The sequence below is a fragment of the Cyanistes caeruleus genome, chromosome 4 (genome assembly GCF_971803275.1).
Source record: "Cyanistes caeruleus chromosome 4, bCyaCae1.hap1.1, whole genome shotgun sequence".
Classification (NCBI taxonomy): domain Eukaryota; kingdom Metazoa; phylum Chordata; class Aves; order Passeriformes; family Paridae; genus Cyanistes; species Cyanistes caeruleus.
Genome location: NC_141704.1, coordinates 31,129,021 through 31,146,474, shown reverse-complemented (window position 1 = coordinate 31,146,474; position 17,454 = coordinate 31,129,021). Strand labels below are relative to the sequence as shown.

General features: G+C 44.8%; 1 protein-coding gene across 9 annotated transcripts in view; it reads left to right on the top strand.

The window, feature by feature from the left end:
• Positions 1-17,454, top strand: part of RBFOX2 (RNA binding fox-1 homolog 2) — a 170,796-nt gene that overhangs the window by 12,848 nt on the left and 140,494 nt on the right. Inside the window, exon 1 of one of the 9 annotated variants that reach the window (XM_086887334.1) lies at positions 15,918-16,025. The exons of the other annotated variants lie outside the window; for them this stretch is intronic. Coding sequence (XP_086743460.1) covers positions 15,942-16,025 — 84 coding nt within the window. The 5' untranslated portion in view covers positions 15,918-15,941. Of the gene's footprint in view, positions 1-15,917; positions 16,026-17,454 lie in introns of those variants that run through there. 9 annotated transcript variants of the gene reach the window in all.

The following is a 17,454-nucleotide window of genomic DNA, read 5'->3' as shown; positions in this document are numbered from 1 at the left end:
TGGACAAACTGACCAGCCCTGCTGGCACAGTAATATCAATTTTGGCTTGTGTAGTTTACCTGATCCTCAGGGTTAGTCTGAAATACAAATTTAATGTACATTCTCCTAAGCAATTTCTTATACTGTGTCACCAGTTTCTTGATGCCTGAAATATTGGAAGTTTGCAATTAAATATTCTGAGGTCTGTAGATCTCTCTGCTTGGTTCTGGGATTGGCAATTTTTACTTTTGTTTTTAGGATAGGATTTTAAAGACAGTCCCTAAATCTCTGGACCCCTTGGGCAGGAGTAAACATGTGGCATTGTTCCTCTTCCATGGGTGAATTCCTACCATTGTATGGCTTTCTCTGCCTCTGACTTCCTGGGCAGGATTTTTGATAATTAATACAGTCACATTAAGTAGGGGAGAGTTTCTCAACTTTACTTTGCAGGTAAATATTTTTGTGTCTTGTATGGATTTTCCTGGGGTGCAGAGTCAGTTAGATGGTTATCTTTGCTTTCTGAACAATGTGCTTATATATGGATCATTATTGCATAGTGCTCCTCATAGAGGCAACTATCTTCATGAAGTTGCTTTAAAAAAATTACTGTTGCATTTGTACAGGCTGCATTTGAACAGGTGCACTGTGAAAATAAGATTTCAGTGAGAAGGAAGGATAGGATGTGGTTATCAGTCATCTCCCATCTCGTGTCCCAGTGGAGCCAGGGCAGGTGGTCCTGCCTTCCCTGGTGACTCAAGGGGTACTGTCACGTCTGTTAAATTAGCCCTGGATTGGAGTTGCTGGAAGTGTGTCTGGTCAAATGCTAATTCAGCATGTTGTATGTGAAGCTAATTGGCAGGGTAGAAAAAGCAGTGTTGCCTGTAGGAAATTTTCTTCTTACCTGCAAGAGATTAAACAGTAAAAATGTAAAATATCCAGTAGAAAAATTTCTTCCTCCTTGCATGGTTAGCAGTGATAACCAAAAGCAAATTTTTCAGTTCTGTGTTTAGAGCCCTCTGATAGTATTGTCATGGCTTGTGCTTCTGTTTACAGATTTCCCATGTAGCTGAATTAAATTAACAAGACCAGTCAATTCATTGCTGCTGTATTTAAACCCCTGGGCAGCAATGAATCTGGCAAGGATGAAGCGTCATTTTCATGTGCTGCTTGGAAAGGGAGGGTGTACAGAGAAATGAAGTAGTGTTACTGACTGGGGGAGGGGTTCACAGTCTCAGCTCAGGTGGCAGATTAGAACAGTGTAGGTTCCCAGAAGTCTTTTTTGTCTACTGCTTCCCATGTGGCTCAGTCATTAGAGAGCAGGAGGTTTTTTTTCTGTCATGTATGGGCTAGCCAAAGGCTAGTGTATCCACAGAGTTTATTCAAGTCAGATAGCATTACAGGAATGAAAACAGAACCCTTGGTTCCTGTTCATTGATATAATCCTTTGTTTTTAGCACTTAAATATCCTTGTATTCTTTAGCCTAGCCTCAGTTATCCTGGATTTGAGCCCTTCTTAAATCCTAATTGCATAGCATTCATGTTAGGAAGAGAGGTGGTGTGAGGTGATGCACAGAGAAATGAAACAAGTCCCCCAGGTCACCTGCAGAGGAGCAGAAATCTCAGAGCACTGGGTTCAGTGGGCCATCTTTCCTTCCCTTGTTTGAACTAGGCAGCCTCCTTTATTGCTGTCACCTCCATCTAATGGGTGGTCCTTGGAGGCTGTTTGGAACACATGGTGAGCTGCACACTGCTCTTGCCTTACTCTGCTTCAGCTTTCTGTGTTAGCAGAGGGTAGTTTGTAGCATTTTACAGCATCTTTCCCTAGCACCGAAATTAATTACATATATGGATCTGCATCCTGTTGTTAGATGTTTCATATTTTCTTTAGGCTTGTGTAAAATACACGGACAAGGTGCTACAGATTAATTTATTTTTTTTTTTAAAACGCTTTCTCTCATGAGTCTGCATAGCTTGTGAGACTGGGATGATACTATAAGCTTTGCAGCCAGTTTGGAATTCTGGACTTCACTGTGTGTCATGTTCGCTTCTCTTGTCTGTTTCCTCCAAGTCTTTTATGTGGAGTTTACTGGTGCAGTTTGCATAGCAGAAATGGTCCTATTGTAGCAGCTGGTGAGTGGATGATGGACAGCTGATTAAGCTAAAACTTCAAAAGGCTTTTGAAAAAAAACCCCGTAGTATTAAATTTATGATTTGCAAATGTTCTATCAGTACTACTAGGTTAGATAGCTTTAGACCACCTGGTGTAGGTTGGTCTGACTAAAAACACCCCTTTGCTCTGGGCCACCAATCCTTGTGTTTGTGGGGTATTTACAGTGGGCACAGCCTCTTTGTAGTGACTCTGTGTTGGGGTGCATGGTGTGAACTCATACCTTGAGGCTAACTTGGGAGTAAATAAGTTCTGAAAGAAGTGATCTTTTCTCTCTGTGCTCAATTTGGCTCAAAGTTTCTTTTTCATGATCTCATAGAAAATAAGTAATGCCAAAGAGAAGAATTTGTCTCTAAATCCAGCTGACTGCACTGTGGTGGATGTGCTGCCTGTGCCGTCCTTTCAAGAGGCAAACTGGTGTCCAGTGCTGGCTGTGCCCATCTCACAGTGCTGACAGCAGCAGTGTGTGAGGTGATGTGGCATGACATACCCACAGTGCAGCTGCATGTCACTTCTGTTACCTGGTGCTATCTGTAGCTCCGCAAAGAGAGTCCTTTGCATGCCACTGTCTACCTCTCTCATATCTACATTGCTTTAGCAGTGAGTGGACATCCGCTCCCCTTGCAGAGGAGGGGGGTAAATGTTTGCTCAGTTTCTCTGATCCAAGTGTGTTTTCCACTCTGCCTTTGTATTTGATGGTAGGTCCTCCTTCCCCTTGGCGCGTGTCTGCAACGTGCTCATGTGCCGGCATGCGTGTGCTGCCCTTGAAAACAGACCAAACTTATTAAAATCATTGCTGGTTGCCATGGCTGCTGTTGTCGCTGTGGGCTAATAGAAAAGGCAATTACAGCTGCATGCTGGGGAGTGCATGGGGAGGCTGTGGGCAGGGGAGTACAGGCGGCTGCACGCTGAGGAGTTGTGTGACTGATAGCTTGGATGTCACAGTGAGCAAGCAGCAGAGGAGAGAAAGGCAGGAGATACCCTGTAATGAGGTTTGGCCAGATATGCTATATTTCCACCTCCTGGGCAGGCTCATTGAGAGATTCCCACCCTTCCTTTGATTGTCAGGGGGAATCTCGGGGTTGAGTTTCACGTTTTCAGCTGGGCACAGCACAGTGCTGCTCAGTGACTCTCAGCTGGCCCAGGAAGTGAAACGGAGTTGGAAAAGTTTATGTGTGTTGAAGATACTAATCTGGTCCCTTTCCTGCTGTTTCCTCTCTGTGAATATTCCTCTTCAGTTCTAACTTTGCGGTTTCCTGTAGGTTGAATGTCATGATATAAAATAGCTCCAATTTTCCTGGAGTGAGTAGGATCACTTAAGAAAAGTGCTTCTTATAATGAATGTAAAGCTAAGGGGAAAGTGTATCCTTCATCTTTATTCTCTGAATTTGGGCAGCATGTGTCCAAGTAATGCCAGCACTGTTTGTGCCAAGTGCAAACATAAAAAGAACTGGAATTGTTTTATAATGCAGAGCTTGTAGGAAATCAGTAAATTCCATGAAAGATTCAAGATGGGGAAGTAGGTGAGAGCTGTAAATCTTGGGGATATCAAAAACTGCTTTGGCAGTGTTTGACAGAGCACTGCACTCCCAAATTGAAACCCTCTGTACCCTCCAATTTGTTCTGCTTTCCCTTTCCCTTGTGCTAAGTAATGGCCTGGGACCTTGCTGCACAGGAGCTCTTCCAGGAGGCTCTCTTTGTACATTGAGAGGCACGTCTTATAAGTTTCTTCTGGCTTATAGAATCCATGATGGTGTCAATGAAGCTAAAACGATGGTTGTTACCTCCTTCAGTAGGGAGACAAGTCCCTGGAGGCATGGACAAACGAAGTGAGAAGAATAAAACAATCCTCTTGGAGAAGGCAGTATTGGGATCTTGTCTCAATTTCTCTCTTTCTGCTGTTCTCCCAGCAGCTGTTTGCAGAGGCCCTCTGGATCAAGCCCATTGGGGGATAGCTGTGGTGACTCAGCCGGCTGGGATCGTTTCCGCAGCGTGTGAGAGCCTGGCTTCCCAGGGAGCCGTGGCACCAGGAAGGGGAAGGTTTCTGGTGTGTTTGATCCCTCAGCGAAGATTATGCTGTGTCTGGTTAATTAGACACTGCTGCTTTCTTTAGTGGTGTACTAAATATAAATGGAGGAGCTAGTCTAATATACTTAAAGTTGGAAATGTCAGGAGTCAATAGCTTTATTTTCCTCTCGCCAAATCTGATTTGGTTTTAAGTACTGCCACTAAATCTAATGATGCAGTAATTCCTGTTTGTTAAAAGGAATGAGGGATTTAGAATGAGACAGACTTAATGCTCTTCTCCCATCTCTCTCTCATCCCACCTCTGTTTTACAAAGGAAGAGCTACTGGTTTGCAGGTGGTTGTACAGTAAGACATGAAGGTCAAAATGCTTGATCTAAATACACTGAACTGAGTTTGTATTCAGCTAATATACCTTTGTTAAGGTTTTCTCTCTGCTCAGTTTTTGGTGCAGACTTGTACATTCCAAGCATTACCTTTGTGACAGTTAGCAAAGTGCCAATTAAAAAAAAATATATATATAAAAAATACAGTAAAGATAAAGAAGCTGCTTCTGGAGCCCAGGCTTCATGTTCTGTCTGGGATTCTTTGTTTGCTGAACTACAGTCCTAAGTCCTGGCAGGCCCCAGGGAGATCCGTAATGGGACAGACATCTGTGCTTAAAATGCCTTGCCCTGTTGGTCTGCTGTGCAGGAAAAAGAATAAGTATCAGATGAGATATTTTTTCTCCCTCTGGGCTCACACTGAGCACGGTGAAGCCAATCTACCTCCGTCTGCTTAGCTGCAGACACCGTTTGCTTGCACGTGTCTGAGCTGTAGCGCGACGCCTGGCAAGTACAGCTCTCTGGGAAGTACAGCTGGTACTGCCGGCCGCTGTGTGAAATGTACCATCCCGTATCGTTTGGAAAGTCCTTGAGAGCAGAAATGATGGGAAGAACTCCTCGATTCAGTGCTGCTAGCAGCAGCAGCAGTGAGGCTCTGCATCTTGCCGTAGCATCTTGCTGTCGGCTGCAGTAATTGCTGTTAGTTCATGCCCTGGCTGATCTGGAATGCTTTTGTCCTGGCCAGTAGGATAATGTGGGCTACCTTGTCTTGGGGCAAAACTGGCTGCTGGGCTGGAGGAGGAGGGAGCATGCTCATTATGTGCTGGAGGCATTTTTGCCGTGTTGCAGCATGTGCTGGAAGATGCATGATTGAAAAATGAGAGCACCTAGAACTTTAGCCTTGATCTGCCAGGTCTATTCTGGCCTCAAGACTCGAGGTCTGGCAAAACAGTTTCAGCATTAGGTGTCTCTTTGTGGAATGGGGAGGAAAGAAACCCGGAGATACTTTTTGCACTTCTTGAAGTTTTCCCATTCTAATGGTGGCAAGAAGAAATTGTGTTTCTGGAGTGTGTTGAATTGTAATAATTATTCGTTCTCAGTCTGCATAGCGTAGCTGAAAACTGTCCACAGTGTTTCTGTGTGCTCCAGGTCATCATTAGACATGGCCTGACACGGACTGACTAGCACAGAGGATTTTTTCCTAAAGCTGTTTCCTCTGCTGTATGATGCAGTGTTATAACGCTATTGCTTTGAAGGTTATCATTTTTCATATCCCCAGCACACGTGTATCGTATTGCCTTATCCCTCTTTTCCCTCCCCGCACCTTTTCCTATTTTTGATAGACTAGTCTAACACAAACATTTGCAGGGACAGAGCAGCGGCTGCAAGAGAATAGCCTTCAACCTCTTCTGCTTTAAGCTTTGGGAGCCGGGCTGATGGAGAGCACATGACGCTGCCGGTGGCTTTTCCTTCCCGGCGGGACACAGGGAGCTGTGTGTGCGAGGGGAACAAGCCGTGCTGTGTAGTGTGTCGGCGCTCCGCTCCCGCTGGTGGCGAGGGCAGGCCGGGCTGCTGCCAGCGTGGCACGGCCCGGCGGCTCTCCCGGGCGCGGCGGGGCTGCCCCAGCCGGGCGCCACTCGCGCACCGCCTTCGCTCCTGAGCCCGGGCGGGAGCGTGCCCAGCGGCTCCAGGCCGTGCGGGCAGGCTTCATCTTTCCCCGGCATGGTGTGAGCGAGCGGAGCGCCTGAATTATTCACTCCTCCTCGGCCTGCTGTTCCTATTGAATTCCCGTGTCGAGGCACCCTGCCAGCACCCGCCGATGAATTCATTGCTGCGCCTGCCCCGGGGGCACCCCGTGTGTTCGGGGCTGGAGGGAGCGGGGGGCGGCCGCCTGCGCCGGGCTCGCCCCGGAGCTGTGTAGCTGCAGGTCGGGGAGCCTGGCTTGTCCTGAAGCCCTTTCATCCGCAGCGCAGGTGGGCGCCGGCCCTTTTGCTGCTCAAAGGCTTGTTGGCAGGTTTGCGTGTGTTTTTATCTGTCTCTGCCTTGCAGCCGTGCTGAAGCCTGCCTGGGCTCCCTGATCCTGATCTTCCTGTCCCAGCTCTCCACCTGCGGTATCTGGTATTGTGTCCTGTCTGTATTTTGTCTCGGTGGAGTGGATTTCTCTGCAAACCACATCCTGATGTTTCACACACCATTTGAGGTTCTCCTTACTCCTGCATCCTGAGCTTTCAGGGGTGATTGTGCTAGGAAAAAAAAATTATGTTTCACAGTTTCTGAGAGGAATTTTGGTTTTTTTTTTATTGTTCTAAGAGAAACAGTTTCCCTTTTGTTTATGATGTTGCTCTTAGTAATCAGATTAATTTTTTTTGTAAAACATTAAAAATATCTCTACTGTTCACATTATCGAAGACACATTTGATACTTTCGGTAGGAGGTTATCACTTCTCTTAAAAAGAACTTCTGGACATATGATTGGTACCATCTTCATTGTGTTGATCCTCTGCTTTTTTCCTCTGTATATTCTTTTTTATGCAATTACAGCAGGTGGCTGGTCTGTGGGGAAGCTTCCTTTGACCCGAGTGCTCTGGTCCCAGTTGACAGGGGCGGATGGAGTTTCAGGTCCTCCTCCTGGCTGCACAGAGGAGTGTTTTTTCACCTCTAATTGGATCATGTAAATCGGCTCTTTCTTTGTCTGGTTCTCTTTGTCCAGAATCTCCTTTTGGATTATGACCAATAAATCAGCCTTGACAATGGATTGACTTTTCCTTTAGTAATTGCACTGATATTTGAAGACTGGTGTAACTGATGAGCAAAATAGGTGTAATAATCAGAATTGTGACCAATAATTTTCCTCAAAAACTGATTTCTGTAGTAGAGACGTTATGTAAGTGATGGAGTACAAAGTAACAAGGGCTTTTTTTTTTTCTTTTTTTTTTTTTTTTTTTAAATCCTGTACTGTTACAGACCTCTGAGACTAGCATTTGATAAAGTGCTAAGGGGTCCCCAGGGTCTGACAGATGCTGGAGAAAACAGAGCTTCTTTCCAGAGAAAAACCCAGTCCTTTCACACCCGTGCAAATGCTGGATGCCAGAGTAGTGCACCTTTCTCCTGGGACATGGAAAGCTTTTGTTGCTGAATGCTGTCCCCTCAGCCAAAGGCAGTCTTTGAGAGTCACTGGCCAGAGTTTGCAGTGTGTGGTTGTGTTGTGTAATGTGGGAGGAATGATGTGCTGTCCTTCTTTTCCTCACTTTGGCGCTTATGCCTGGAGCAATGGAGTGTGCCATTGCCTCTAAAGTGGTGGCTGCAGTATTGTGGCTTCTCTGCAGCACAGAGCGGAGTAATTCAGTGGAGAAAAAGGAGCAAAAGAAGCCTCAGGAAAGCCCAAATCACAAATTGTATGAGCATTGACTGGCTATTGAATCAAAAAGGCTAGAAGGAAGGGAATGAAGGATAAAGTTATCTGTTTTGTCCTTTGTACATACAGGAATGGAGAATTGTACTATTCCCTGTCAGTAGAGGAGAGGGAAATGTCTGAAACAAGCTTCCTTCTCTTGCTTTTAAAGCTGGATGAGTGGGAGACATGAAGTTGCGAAGGTGTGAAGCCTTCGTGCAGCAACCCAGAGAAAGTCTAGGACTGCACTTCCTGATTAGTACACAAGGCTTGCAAATGTATTTTTGCTGTGGCAGAAGCATCCAGCCCCTCCAGAAGTAAATACAAAAGGTGGCAAACTGGGACTCATAAATGGTGAGGTCTACATGTAGTCAGTTGGGAAGCTAAGCCTGGTTGTAATATGTGGCTTCCAGGATGCAGGAGAGCCAGAATTGCCTGTCGTCAAAGTGTGGGACTCCATGCTTTTATGTCCTCTTTGTGTAGCAGAGATTCTAACTTTTGGAGTGTCTCATTTATAGCCATATTTGCTTCAGTAACGGCTGCAGGAGAAAGAGAAAACTTTTTCTTCCTTCCTTCTTTTTTCTTCCCCCTGGAGATTTTTGACTGTTTTCTGAAGGGAGCAGATTTTGGTCTTTTTCTTTCATCTTCCTGATCTGATTGAAGAGCAGTGGGGGACAGAATTCAATCTGTGATTTGCATGTGTTCAATCCTTCTGTCCCGAATCTGTACAATGTCTTTCTGTGCGGCTGATAACAGCTTTCTCATCAGCACTTACATCTATGTGAAATTACAGTATCCATTTTTTTTTTTTTTTTCCTTTTTCTTTCTCTGCTGCTGCTTTAAAGCCACAAGTAATCCTCCAGGCACCAGTGCTATCTTTCAATAGACTCTGACTGATGCAATGCTGCCTTCACACGGGATGGGATTTGGGAGGTGCATTTTTTCACCCAGGAGGATTACAAGCTTCATCTTGATACAAACATTTTTACACTACAGGTGGTAGTGTTGGTGCCTCAAGACTTTGTTTTTGGCACTAGGAAGATGCACTGCAAATTCAGGAATGCTCCTAGACCTTTCTTCCTTTTTGTGTCTGTTTTAGAGCTGCAAAATGTCCATTGGTGCCAGTAGCTGCCTAGCAAGTTTAGGGGTTTATTATGTTTCAGTTTTGGTCAGGTTCATATATAACTGTATAATAAAAATGCAAAAAATATATGTTTTATATACACACAACCTTATCTATCATCTGTGGTCATCATTTAGGTGCTTTCTTGTAATGCATTAAGCAATGTTTTGTTCTTTCCTATCCCTGTGAGGGAAAGCAATATATGCTCTTTCAAGATTAGGTTTTGAAGATTTTCTGTTCACATTCTTATTGTGAAAGAAAAGTTATAACTAAAAGTATAAAGTAAACTAAAGTTATACTAAAAGTTATGCATACTTTTAGTATGCCTACTAGTGAAGTCTTCTACCTGCGTCATCCTACCATCAACATTCTCCCCAGAATTACTGTACTGCAGTTGGTCTTGTCAAATCTGTGACATGTTTGTGGCAGTGGTAGATGGCCTTGTAGCTAAGAGCAGTGCTTTTGCAGTGGGAAAAGCTGGGGAAAAAGGTATTAGCACTTGTTTTTGTAGATCTTCTCCAATTACTGATCTGAAAAATAGCTACCAAGAGTAGATAGATTTAGTTGATGAAAATGCCTTTTCCCTCCTGGATTCTCACAGCCCTGGACAAAATTAATGGACTAAGCATGACAGCTTGGTTTTGAGTACTCATTGCTGCTGTCCTTAGAGCACCACTTTGCTCATGAAAACTCACTTAAGCAGCTCCAGTCTCTGATGAAGCAGCAGCAGCAGACTTGTGTTGCTCCTTGCTTCTGAGGGAGAAAGGAGCGCAAAGTATGAGCCAACATCACCTGTATCTGGTTAGGCCATACAGTACTGGAGATCTTTTGGCATGAAGAAGGAAAGCCACGAAATGTGATGACACCGTTAATTTCTTCTGCTGCTTCAGATGATTGCTTGATGTTTCCGATGATCGGTTCTTCAAGGGAATAAAAATTCTGACTCCTAAAGCATTGTTTTAGATGCCTGTGTAAAAGGCTCTGAAATGCATGGAGGTCAAGAACTGATAATTTCTAAGGAGGAATGTTGTCAGTGAAGTTCTCATTGCGGGAGTTGGTTTAAGCTGATGGGAAAATACGCTCTCTTTGAAAGAGAAGCCCTTCTTTCTCCCTGACTCCAACCATGTGGTCATGCACCCTCCCATGTACAGGTGTTAGGGATTACGTGGCCTGTAGCGACCACCTTTGTTTGTGAATCTAATCCTTCTCCTTTTTGAGGGATTAGTTTCCAGGAGGATCAGCAGGTTGATCTGACTTGCAGTTTTCTTCTGTGATCCCTACTGCGCATGCAAGAGGTGAAGTAGGGATGCACACTTGGGAACCAGAGAGGGAAAAAAACCAGAGTGATTTACTTTGTTGGTACAGTGATTTTTGAGGTTGGCTTAATCTGGCTGTAAAACCCATACTCTTAAAAGGTTTGTATTGCTGTCTAGCTGAAGGGAGTTTGAGATTTAATCCCTTTATACTTGGGTTGAGCAATGTGCAGAAGGAAGGAACAAGTAGAACTGAATTTGTAGGACTGCAACTGTCTAGAGCTTTGACTAAAAATGTTTGCTATATTTACAAAGAAACCCTGAGAAATAAAACAAAAAGAACCAAATGGTGCTTTGGCAGGGTTTTAAGATTTGACTGGCCCTCTCATCTGCTATTTGCCACAGTGCCTTAGGTCTGCTCCAGCTCAGAGGTTTGCTACACTGCCAGTTTCTCCGTACCGAATTCAAGATGTTTTTGTGTTCAGTGGGAGGGTGGCTCCCTTTTTTTGTTTCCTTCATCTCAATGTGCTGCATAGGAAGATACATGATGTTGTAATTTCAGGAGCCCAATGCTTTTAGATCTCTTTTGTTCTGTATTTCATCTGCAGGCTCAGGGAAGGAAATGTTACTTCTTAATGCAAAGAAGTCTCCAGGGATTGCACACAGGAGAGGTTTTTAGACTAAATTGTGAAGGAAACAAGCTTTAGGTGAATCTGCTATGACAATCCCTGCCCACACTTGCACACTTATAAACCAAGCGGTAATTTCAATTCCATTTTAAAGCTGGAGGAATTGTAATGCTATTGCCTTCCTAAAAGCTTTGTGGAAAATGGTGATGGGGTGGGAGAGATGCAGACACGGGAGGCGAGGCGGTCAGGACTTGTGGGTTATACACTCCATGTGCAGCAGCTGGATGATTGGTCCGGCCACACCATGGCGTTTGCTCCCTTTTGCCCAGAGCAACCATAGCAGAGCACGGTGATGGGGGCTGTGGTTATAGCTGCAGGAGGCTGGGGTGGGAAACAGTCAGGGGGCAGAGGGTACAAATCCACAAGGAACTAGTTTGGGTTAGTTCCACCGCCTTGTTTATTGCATTGTCTTGCAGGCAGGGAAGGGAGGGGGCTTTGATGCTTTTGTGTGATGCTGGCAGGAATGTGCAATCCAGGGGTTTTGAGACCTCCTGGAGGGGGGCATGGGTCTTTTTCCAGTGGCTTCAGGCTATCCATAAAGACAATAGAGTGGAACTGAGGCTCTGTGAGCAGTTTTCGTGCTGTTCCCGAGGACTTCCTGGACTTTAACTAAACCTAAAGCTTGTAAAAAGAGAGAAACACATTGGAAGCGTGTAGGATGCTGCAGGAAAGAACTATGTCTGTCTCCTGCCTGCTTGACAGACGTAGATCTTGAAGTCTCCGAGGTTCCTGGGGTGCAACAGCCTGGGGCTTTATTACTGCAGTCACCATAAAGCTCTCTGGCACTTGTCTTGAACTTTCACAGGCCGGATTTCTTCCTATGAGCACATGCTCTTTAATTGCAATCTTATTTTTACTGTTGATGGCTGTATTTACACACAGGATGTATAAGAATATCCAATACCTGAGACTGCTGGAAGTCTCTCACTTCATTTTTCAATTACTACATAAAGTCTGTTCTGGGCTGAATACAACTAGCAGCATCTATTCCTTATAGGCAGGGCTAGCATGCCTATCTGGCACAAACTGAATAATTTGGACCACTTGTAGATACCTCTCTGGTTCGTTTTGCTTTCCACAGTAGTATGATCTTTCTTAGAAAAGTCTTCAGAGAGGCTTACCTTGCTTCCGTGCAAAATGGAAACAGTAACTTACTGCAAATGTCTGGTTTGGTCCCCGTAACAGGTGGATGGTGCTTGTTTTCTATCTTCCTCTCTTTGCAGAGCAATCTCCCAACTTTTTGTTCCTTTTTCTTAAAATTTTGAAACAAAGCATGTACTTAAAACTCTTCCAGAGAGGAGGTGTTCCTCCTCTGTGAGGGAAGGAGATTCTCTGATAAGTGTTCCTTTTTCCCTTGTTTTAACTCTGTTCTTGCTGTGACCATTGCTTGCTTGGAAATGCTTCATCCCTCCTGCATAAGTTATTTGCCTAGGCTGGGACATCAGCTATAGCCTGCCATCCTGTGCAGTTTGTCTAGGCTGGGTATTTCTGGCAGCTTAGGCAGGATTTCACTTTTTTCATATGCTTTGCAGTAGGGAGGTGTGACCACAGCTACCATGCAGGTATACTCAGGACAATCATGTTTAGCAAGAGCTTTGCATGAGCAGTGAGGAGGTTTGTATAGCACAAGTGGGTTCCAAGGAGTCCGTGGTTAATGGCTTAGAAAACCTGTTATTTTAGGAATTTATTTTTTATTATTACTTTTATAAATTGCACTCTGGTTATAAAGAGCTTTGGCATGTGGCCACATCCCATTCTCCCTGTCTGTGGCCCATAAGAAGGTGGCAGTCAGCTACAGGGTAAAAGGTAAAAAGAAAGGCAAACGTGTGTTTTCTGTAGTGGAATAGCATTGTGTTATAGCAGGAATCACTCATTACTTTTCATATGGAATTGCTTAATTGGGATGTTGAAAGGTTAGCTTTGATTTTGTTTTGATACTTCTCTATATTTTTGTCGGCAAATGTGTACCACTCTGGTGTCTCATTAGAAGAAAAACCCTGAAAAATACTGATGTGTGTGTGAGAGATGAATAAAGGTAAAGCAAAGAGGGAAGGGTAAAAGCAGGTTTTATTTTTTCATGGAGATAGCAAACCTTACAAGGGGCGTGACTCTCTAATAAACTATTACATGAGGATTTATTCTGGTAAAATTCAACAGTCATGACCTCTACTTTTCCCTTTTAAAATACTGGTGAATGGCACTTTGGAGACAGATACCCTCTTTGTCTTCAGAACATGTGCTGAGGCACTAAGAGGCTGTTCCCTTATTAGAAGGAGCCTAGGGATTGAAATGGCTGGATCAGACTCTGTTGCCCTTCTCATCCTTGGTACCTCTGAGGCAGTAGGGGAGCCATCACCATGATGATGTGTTTTGCATCATGGTCCTTCTGTCCTCTTAAGAGCAGAATTAAATTTTTTGCGTGTGTCTGGAATATTTGTCTCTGCTGGAGTGGGTTCTCAAATCCACGTAGTGATTTATGGCAGAGAAATGGCAGATTCCAGGGGCTGGAATTCAGGGTATCCCTGAGTGTGCACAGCTCCCATCTGGGGATATTCTAGCTGCAGAATGACTTGCTGTCCATGTTTTCCCCAAGTTGATCATATTAGCTGAAATTAGTGCTCTGGATACTCTTTGTGATGCACTTTGGGGTGTCCCTTGTAAGCAGAGGGAGCTGCCATGCTGTGCAAGTTGCTCTTGCAGCAGCACAAGACGGGGTTCATTCCCTTTTAGACATGCTCTTTTGTTCCCTGCTGTTGCAGGGAGAGGAGCTTTCCAGGAGGGGGATGAAGAGGCCAGACTTAATGGTCTTAAGAGTGGATTTATTTTCTTTTTTTTCTATTTTGCGAAGGAAGGCCTGGGAGTTGTTTCTCTCTAACAGTTTCCAGATGGTGCTGCTGGAACACAAAGATTTCTAGTGTGTTTGGGATGGCGGCTCTGAGACCCCCAGCCCCCCAGCGCTTCCTGTGCAGCTCCACAACCCCGCGGGCTTAATCAGAAACAGTCCTGGCTGCTGAGGCAGGCTGCCCCAGGCCCTCTGCTTTCTCCCTCCTCCAGGCTTTTTAACCCCTTGCCATTACAGCTCCAGCCCATCAGCTTGCCCACTTCACTTCTCTCCTTTCTCAAGCTGGCTGTGGGCACTTGCAGTGTTCCAGGGATGCAACTGCATTTGGCTAAACTGCTTGAACAATTTGTGTCTCTGGGGAAAGGGAAGGTGGTTTGTAATGTGAACCTGGGAAAATAATTTCTGTAACTATGTAGGGCAGCTTATGCAATCAGGACAGTGTGTCCAGGGCACAAAAAATTTCTCTTACACCTATTTGCCTGCAGCACTTAGTATACAGTATGATTTTGTCAGAGTTGTGTGCTGTTGAACCTCTATCTCTTTTTTGTGCCAATTTCCCTTAGAGCATGGCAGATTTAATTTTATATCACAGCCTCTTCACACCCAGCTGACAAATTAGCTTCAGCTTTTTTCTTCTGAAGGTAATATGACAACTATAATTTCTTTGCAAAGTAGGAGTACTCTTGTTTCTTTTTAGCCTTTGAGCAACAGACTGTGAATATTTGTAAAATCAGCCAAGAAGTTTGTGATCAACTAACTTCCCTTCTGGATCCATGGTGTCATGGATCTCTCATCCTGTTCTCTCCTGTATTCTCCATCCTGTTTTTTAAGAAAACAGAACAGTGAAGCTGTCTACTAAAGCAGAACTCTGTACTCCTCTTCACCTTGTGAAAGCTTGTACTCATCATGTTTGAGCAAGCCAGATTTTCATGCCATGAGCATGTTGCCCTGTAATGAGTTGGCTTAGTGTAAATTATGTGTGAAATGCTTCCTCAGCCCCATGTAACAATTATGGCATCCAAAGGTGCCCCCAGTGCTGGATTTTAGAGCCGTGTTATGAGCCCTGTCCTGTTTCTGTTGAGTAAGAGTACAAATGAAGATGAACTGCCATTTTAAAATGCTTCTGCTTAGTAAAAGAGGAGGGAAATCAATACTTTGTGCTATTGACTTCTGTGCATGCAGAGTGTCCTTGTATTTGTTGGATCACAGACGTCACACAGTGCACAGTATTCCCAGGGGCTTTAACTTGCACTGGATCTATTGTTGCCACTGTAGGTCATGGACCAGCAGAGTCAGACTATATTCTCTTTATGCCTGGAGCAGGATGAGGATGCTACCATATGTAGTCCAAAGAAAGTGTGCATTTTGCACATTTAAATTACACTAAATCAATGAAATCTCATCTATTTGAGTGACTGAAAACATCCATTGGCTGATCTGGGAAATGAAAAACCTAGCTGGGGGAAGGGCTGCTTCTGACCAGAGAGCTACTTCCATTATTTGGAAAAAGTCAGGGAAGAATCAGCATTGTTATAAAGAATATATGTAAAATACTTCAGTTTTAGCTGTTGAAGTGCTTTTTTTATATGAAAACCCCCCTTCTCTGCAGCATTAGATATCTATACCATAACTTCATATTAACACCATCAGCTTAAAGCATGAGCATGTATTTGCAAACTTGTTGCATCATTAATATTTTAGCAGACCTGAAAGTATTTAAACTTTTCTGTGCGGTTTGATCAGATGTGTATTTGTCTGTGTTCCATTCTACAGCCTCTGCTATGCCAATCAGTTATTCTTCCTATTGTATACATATAGTTTCACAAAAAAGAAGCGCCAGGAGATTGGAGTTAAGAAAATACATATTTCAAAATACAGAAAATTGCACTGACACGTTTGGGTGGCATCACTGGGGCTCTCTTCAACAGGGATACAGCCATCCCAAGGCTGTCCTGTTCTGTCTGACCACCTTCCCTAGCCAACTGCTCCAAACTATTCAAACTCTGGTCAGGGCAGGAGACTATTTTTATTAATCTGACATCACTTTCCTTTCTTGTCTTTACTGTGTCACTGGGCTTCCCGCCCGGGGAGCCTCTGGCAGGCCTGGCCTCCCTCCAGCTGGGCTCTGCCGGGGTCCTGCCCCTTCCCGATGGCCGCGCGGGTGACCTGCGGTCCCACAGCGGGCTCTGGGCTCCGCGGGGCTGTGGCTGCCATGTCCCTGCTACAGAGCTGGGTGTGTCCCCCTTTGTGGAGCTGGGAGGCTGGAGCGGACACCCGGGACCCCTTCGTGCTGTGGGGCTGGGGTGGGTGAGAGGCTGCAGGTGGGAGCTGCATTCCCTGGAGCCCTCTGAGGTACCGGGGACTCGGCGGCACGGCAGCTCTCCTTCTCTATCTGTCCTCCAGTGGAAAACACGGTATTTTTAGGATATGGGGAAACCTGGAGCGGGGTGGGGGGGGCTTAGGCCGGAGGCTGCTGTCGCTGCAGCAACGGGGCCAGAATTCCAGGAAGGAAGAGGGGCCGGATGAGCCTCTGTCCTGGCCTCTGCTGGGCTGCAGAGCAGGGAACTCGTGGGCGCTTCTCTGCTCCTGTGGCTCCCCACAGCCAGAGCCCTGCGCTGGCAGCTGCAGCCCTGCTTTTCCCTCCCTCAAGAAGTGGCCTCAGTCATTGGGATGGGTGTCGGGAGCCTGCGCTGTGCCAGCCCGCATTCTTCCCAGCCATCAAGGGCGGCCCTGCGCAGTGTACTTGGTGGCTTTTATCAAAATCTCAAGCTCGTAGGCCCCAAATACACTTAAAAAAAAAGAGGGAGCAGGGGGGTGGGTGGGTGAGAAGCGGGTGAAAAGTAGAATGTAAGTCCTGCTACTTGCATCCAGCAAATTGTACAGGTTGTTGATGTCAGGGCACTAACAAGGAAGCAAATAAGTGGAAGGTCTTTGCTAGATGACGTCTGCACATGTGGAAAACAGCCAAAACCATGAAGCAAGTTTAATTGAAAGTGAAGACAGCTGAAGAGAAGTGTCCTATACTATAGACACAGTTATTGGTGCTGCAGAGTGATTAGCAAGAGCTGTATATCAAATTAGGATAAGTATCGAGGGAGAAGGGTAACATCAAGATCCATTTAAAAACTACTTAGTTCAGTTTTTCATTAATAATTGGCAGTTCACCCTTAGATGCTACTTTCCCTATTAATTTTATCCAAAGACAATTTGGGATAGCAGACAGCACACACAATTGAGAAGGCAGACTGAATGCATCAGATACATTTGGACAGAGAAATAGTTATTTCCTTTTTGTTTATATGCAATGATTTGTGCAAGTAAGGACCTGATAAAGAGTTGCTTACTTTTTTAGCAACTGATAATAAGATCAAGGCATTTACAGTTTTAGCAGTGCTCTCCCATAGTTAAATACTAAAAATCCTTTTTCAAGACAATCCCCCACCCACCTTGCCTTTCCCCAGCACAGAGTTTCTGTCTTTCCTGTATGCAAGAGGTAAAACAAAAAAGATGGTGAAACCACTGGGCTATGATGAACAGCATTGAGATTTCTGTCTGGCTCACGATCTTTACTTTTTCACGACTGTCACTTTCAGATTAATAGCTTCTAGCCAGTGTTTTCAGCCTTTTTTTTTTTTTCTTATTGTGAACATCTTATTCACTGC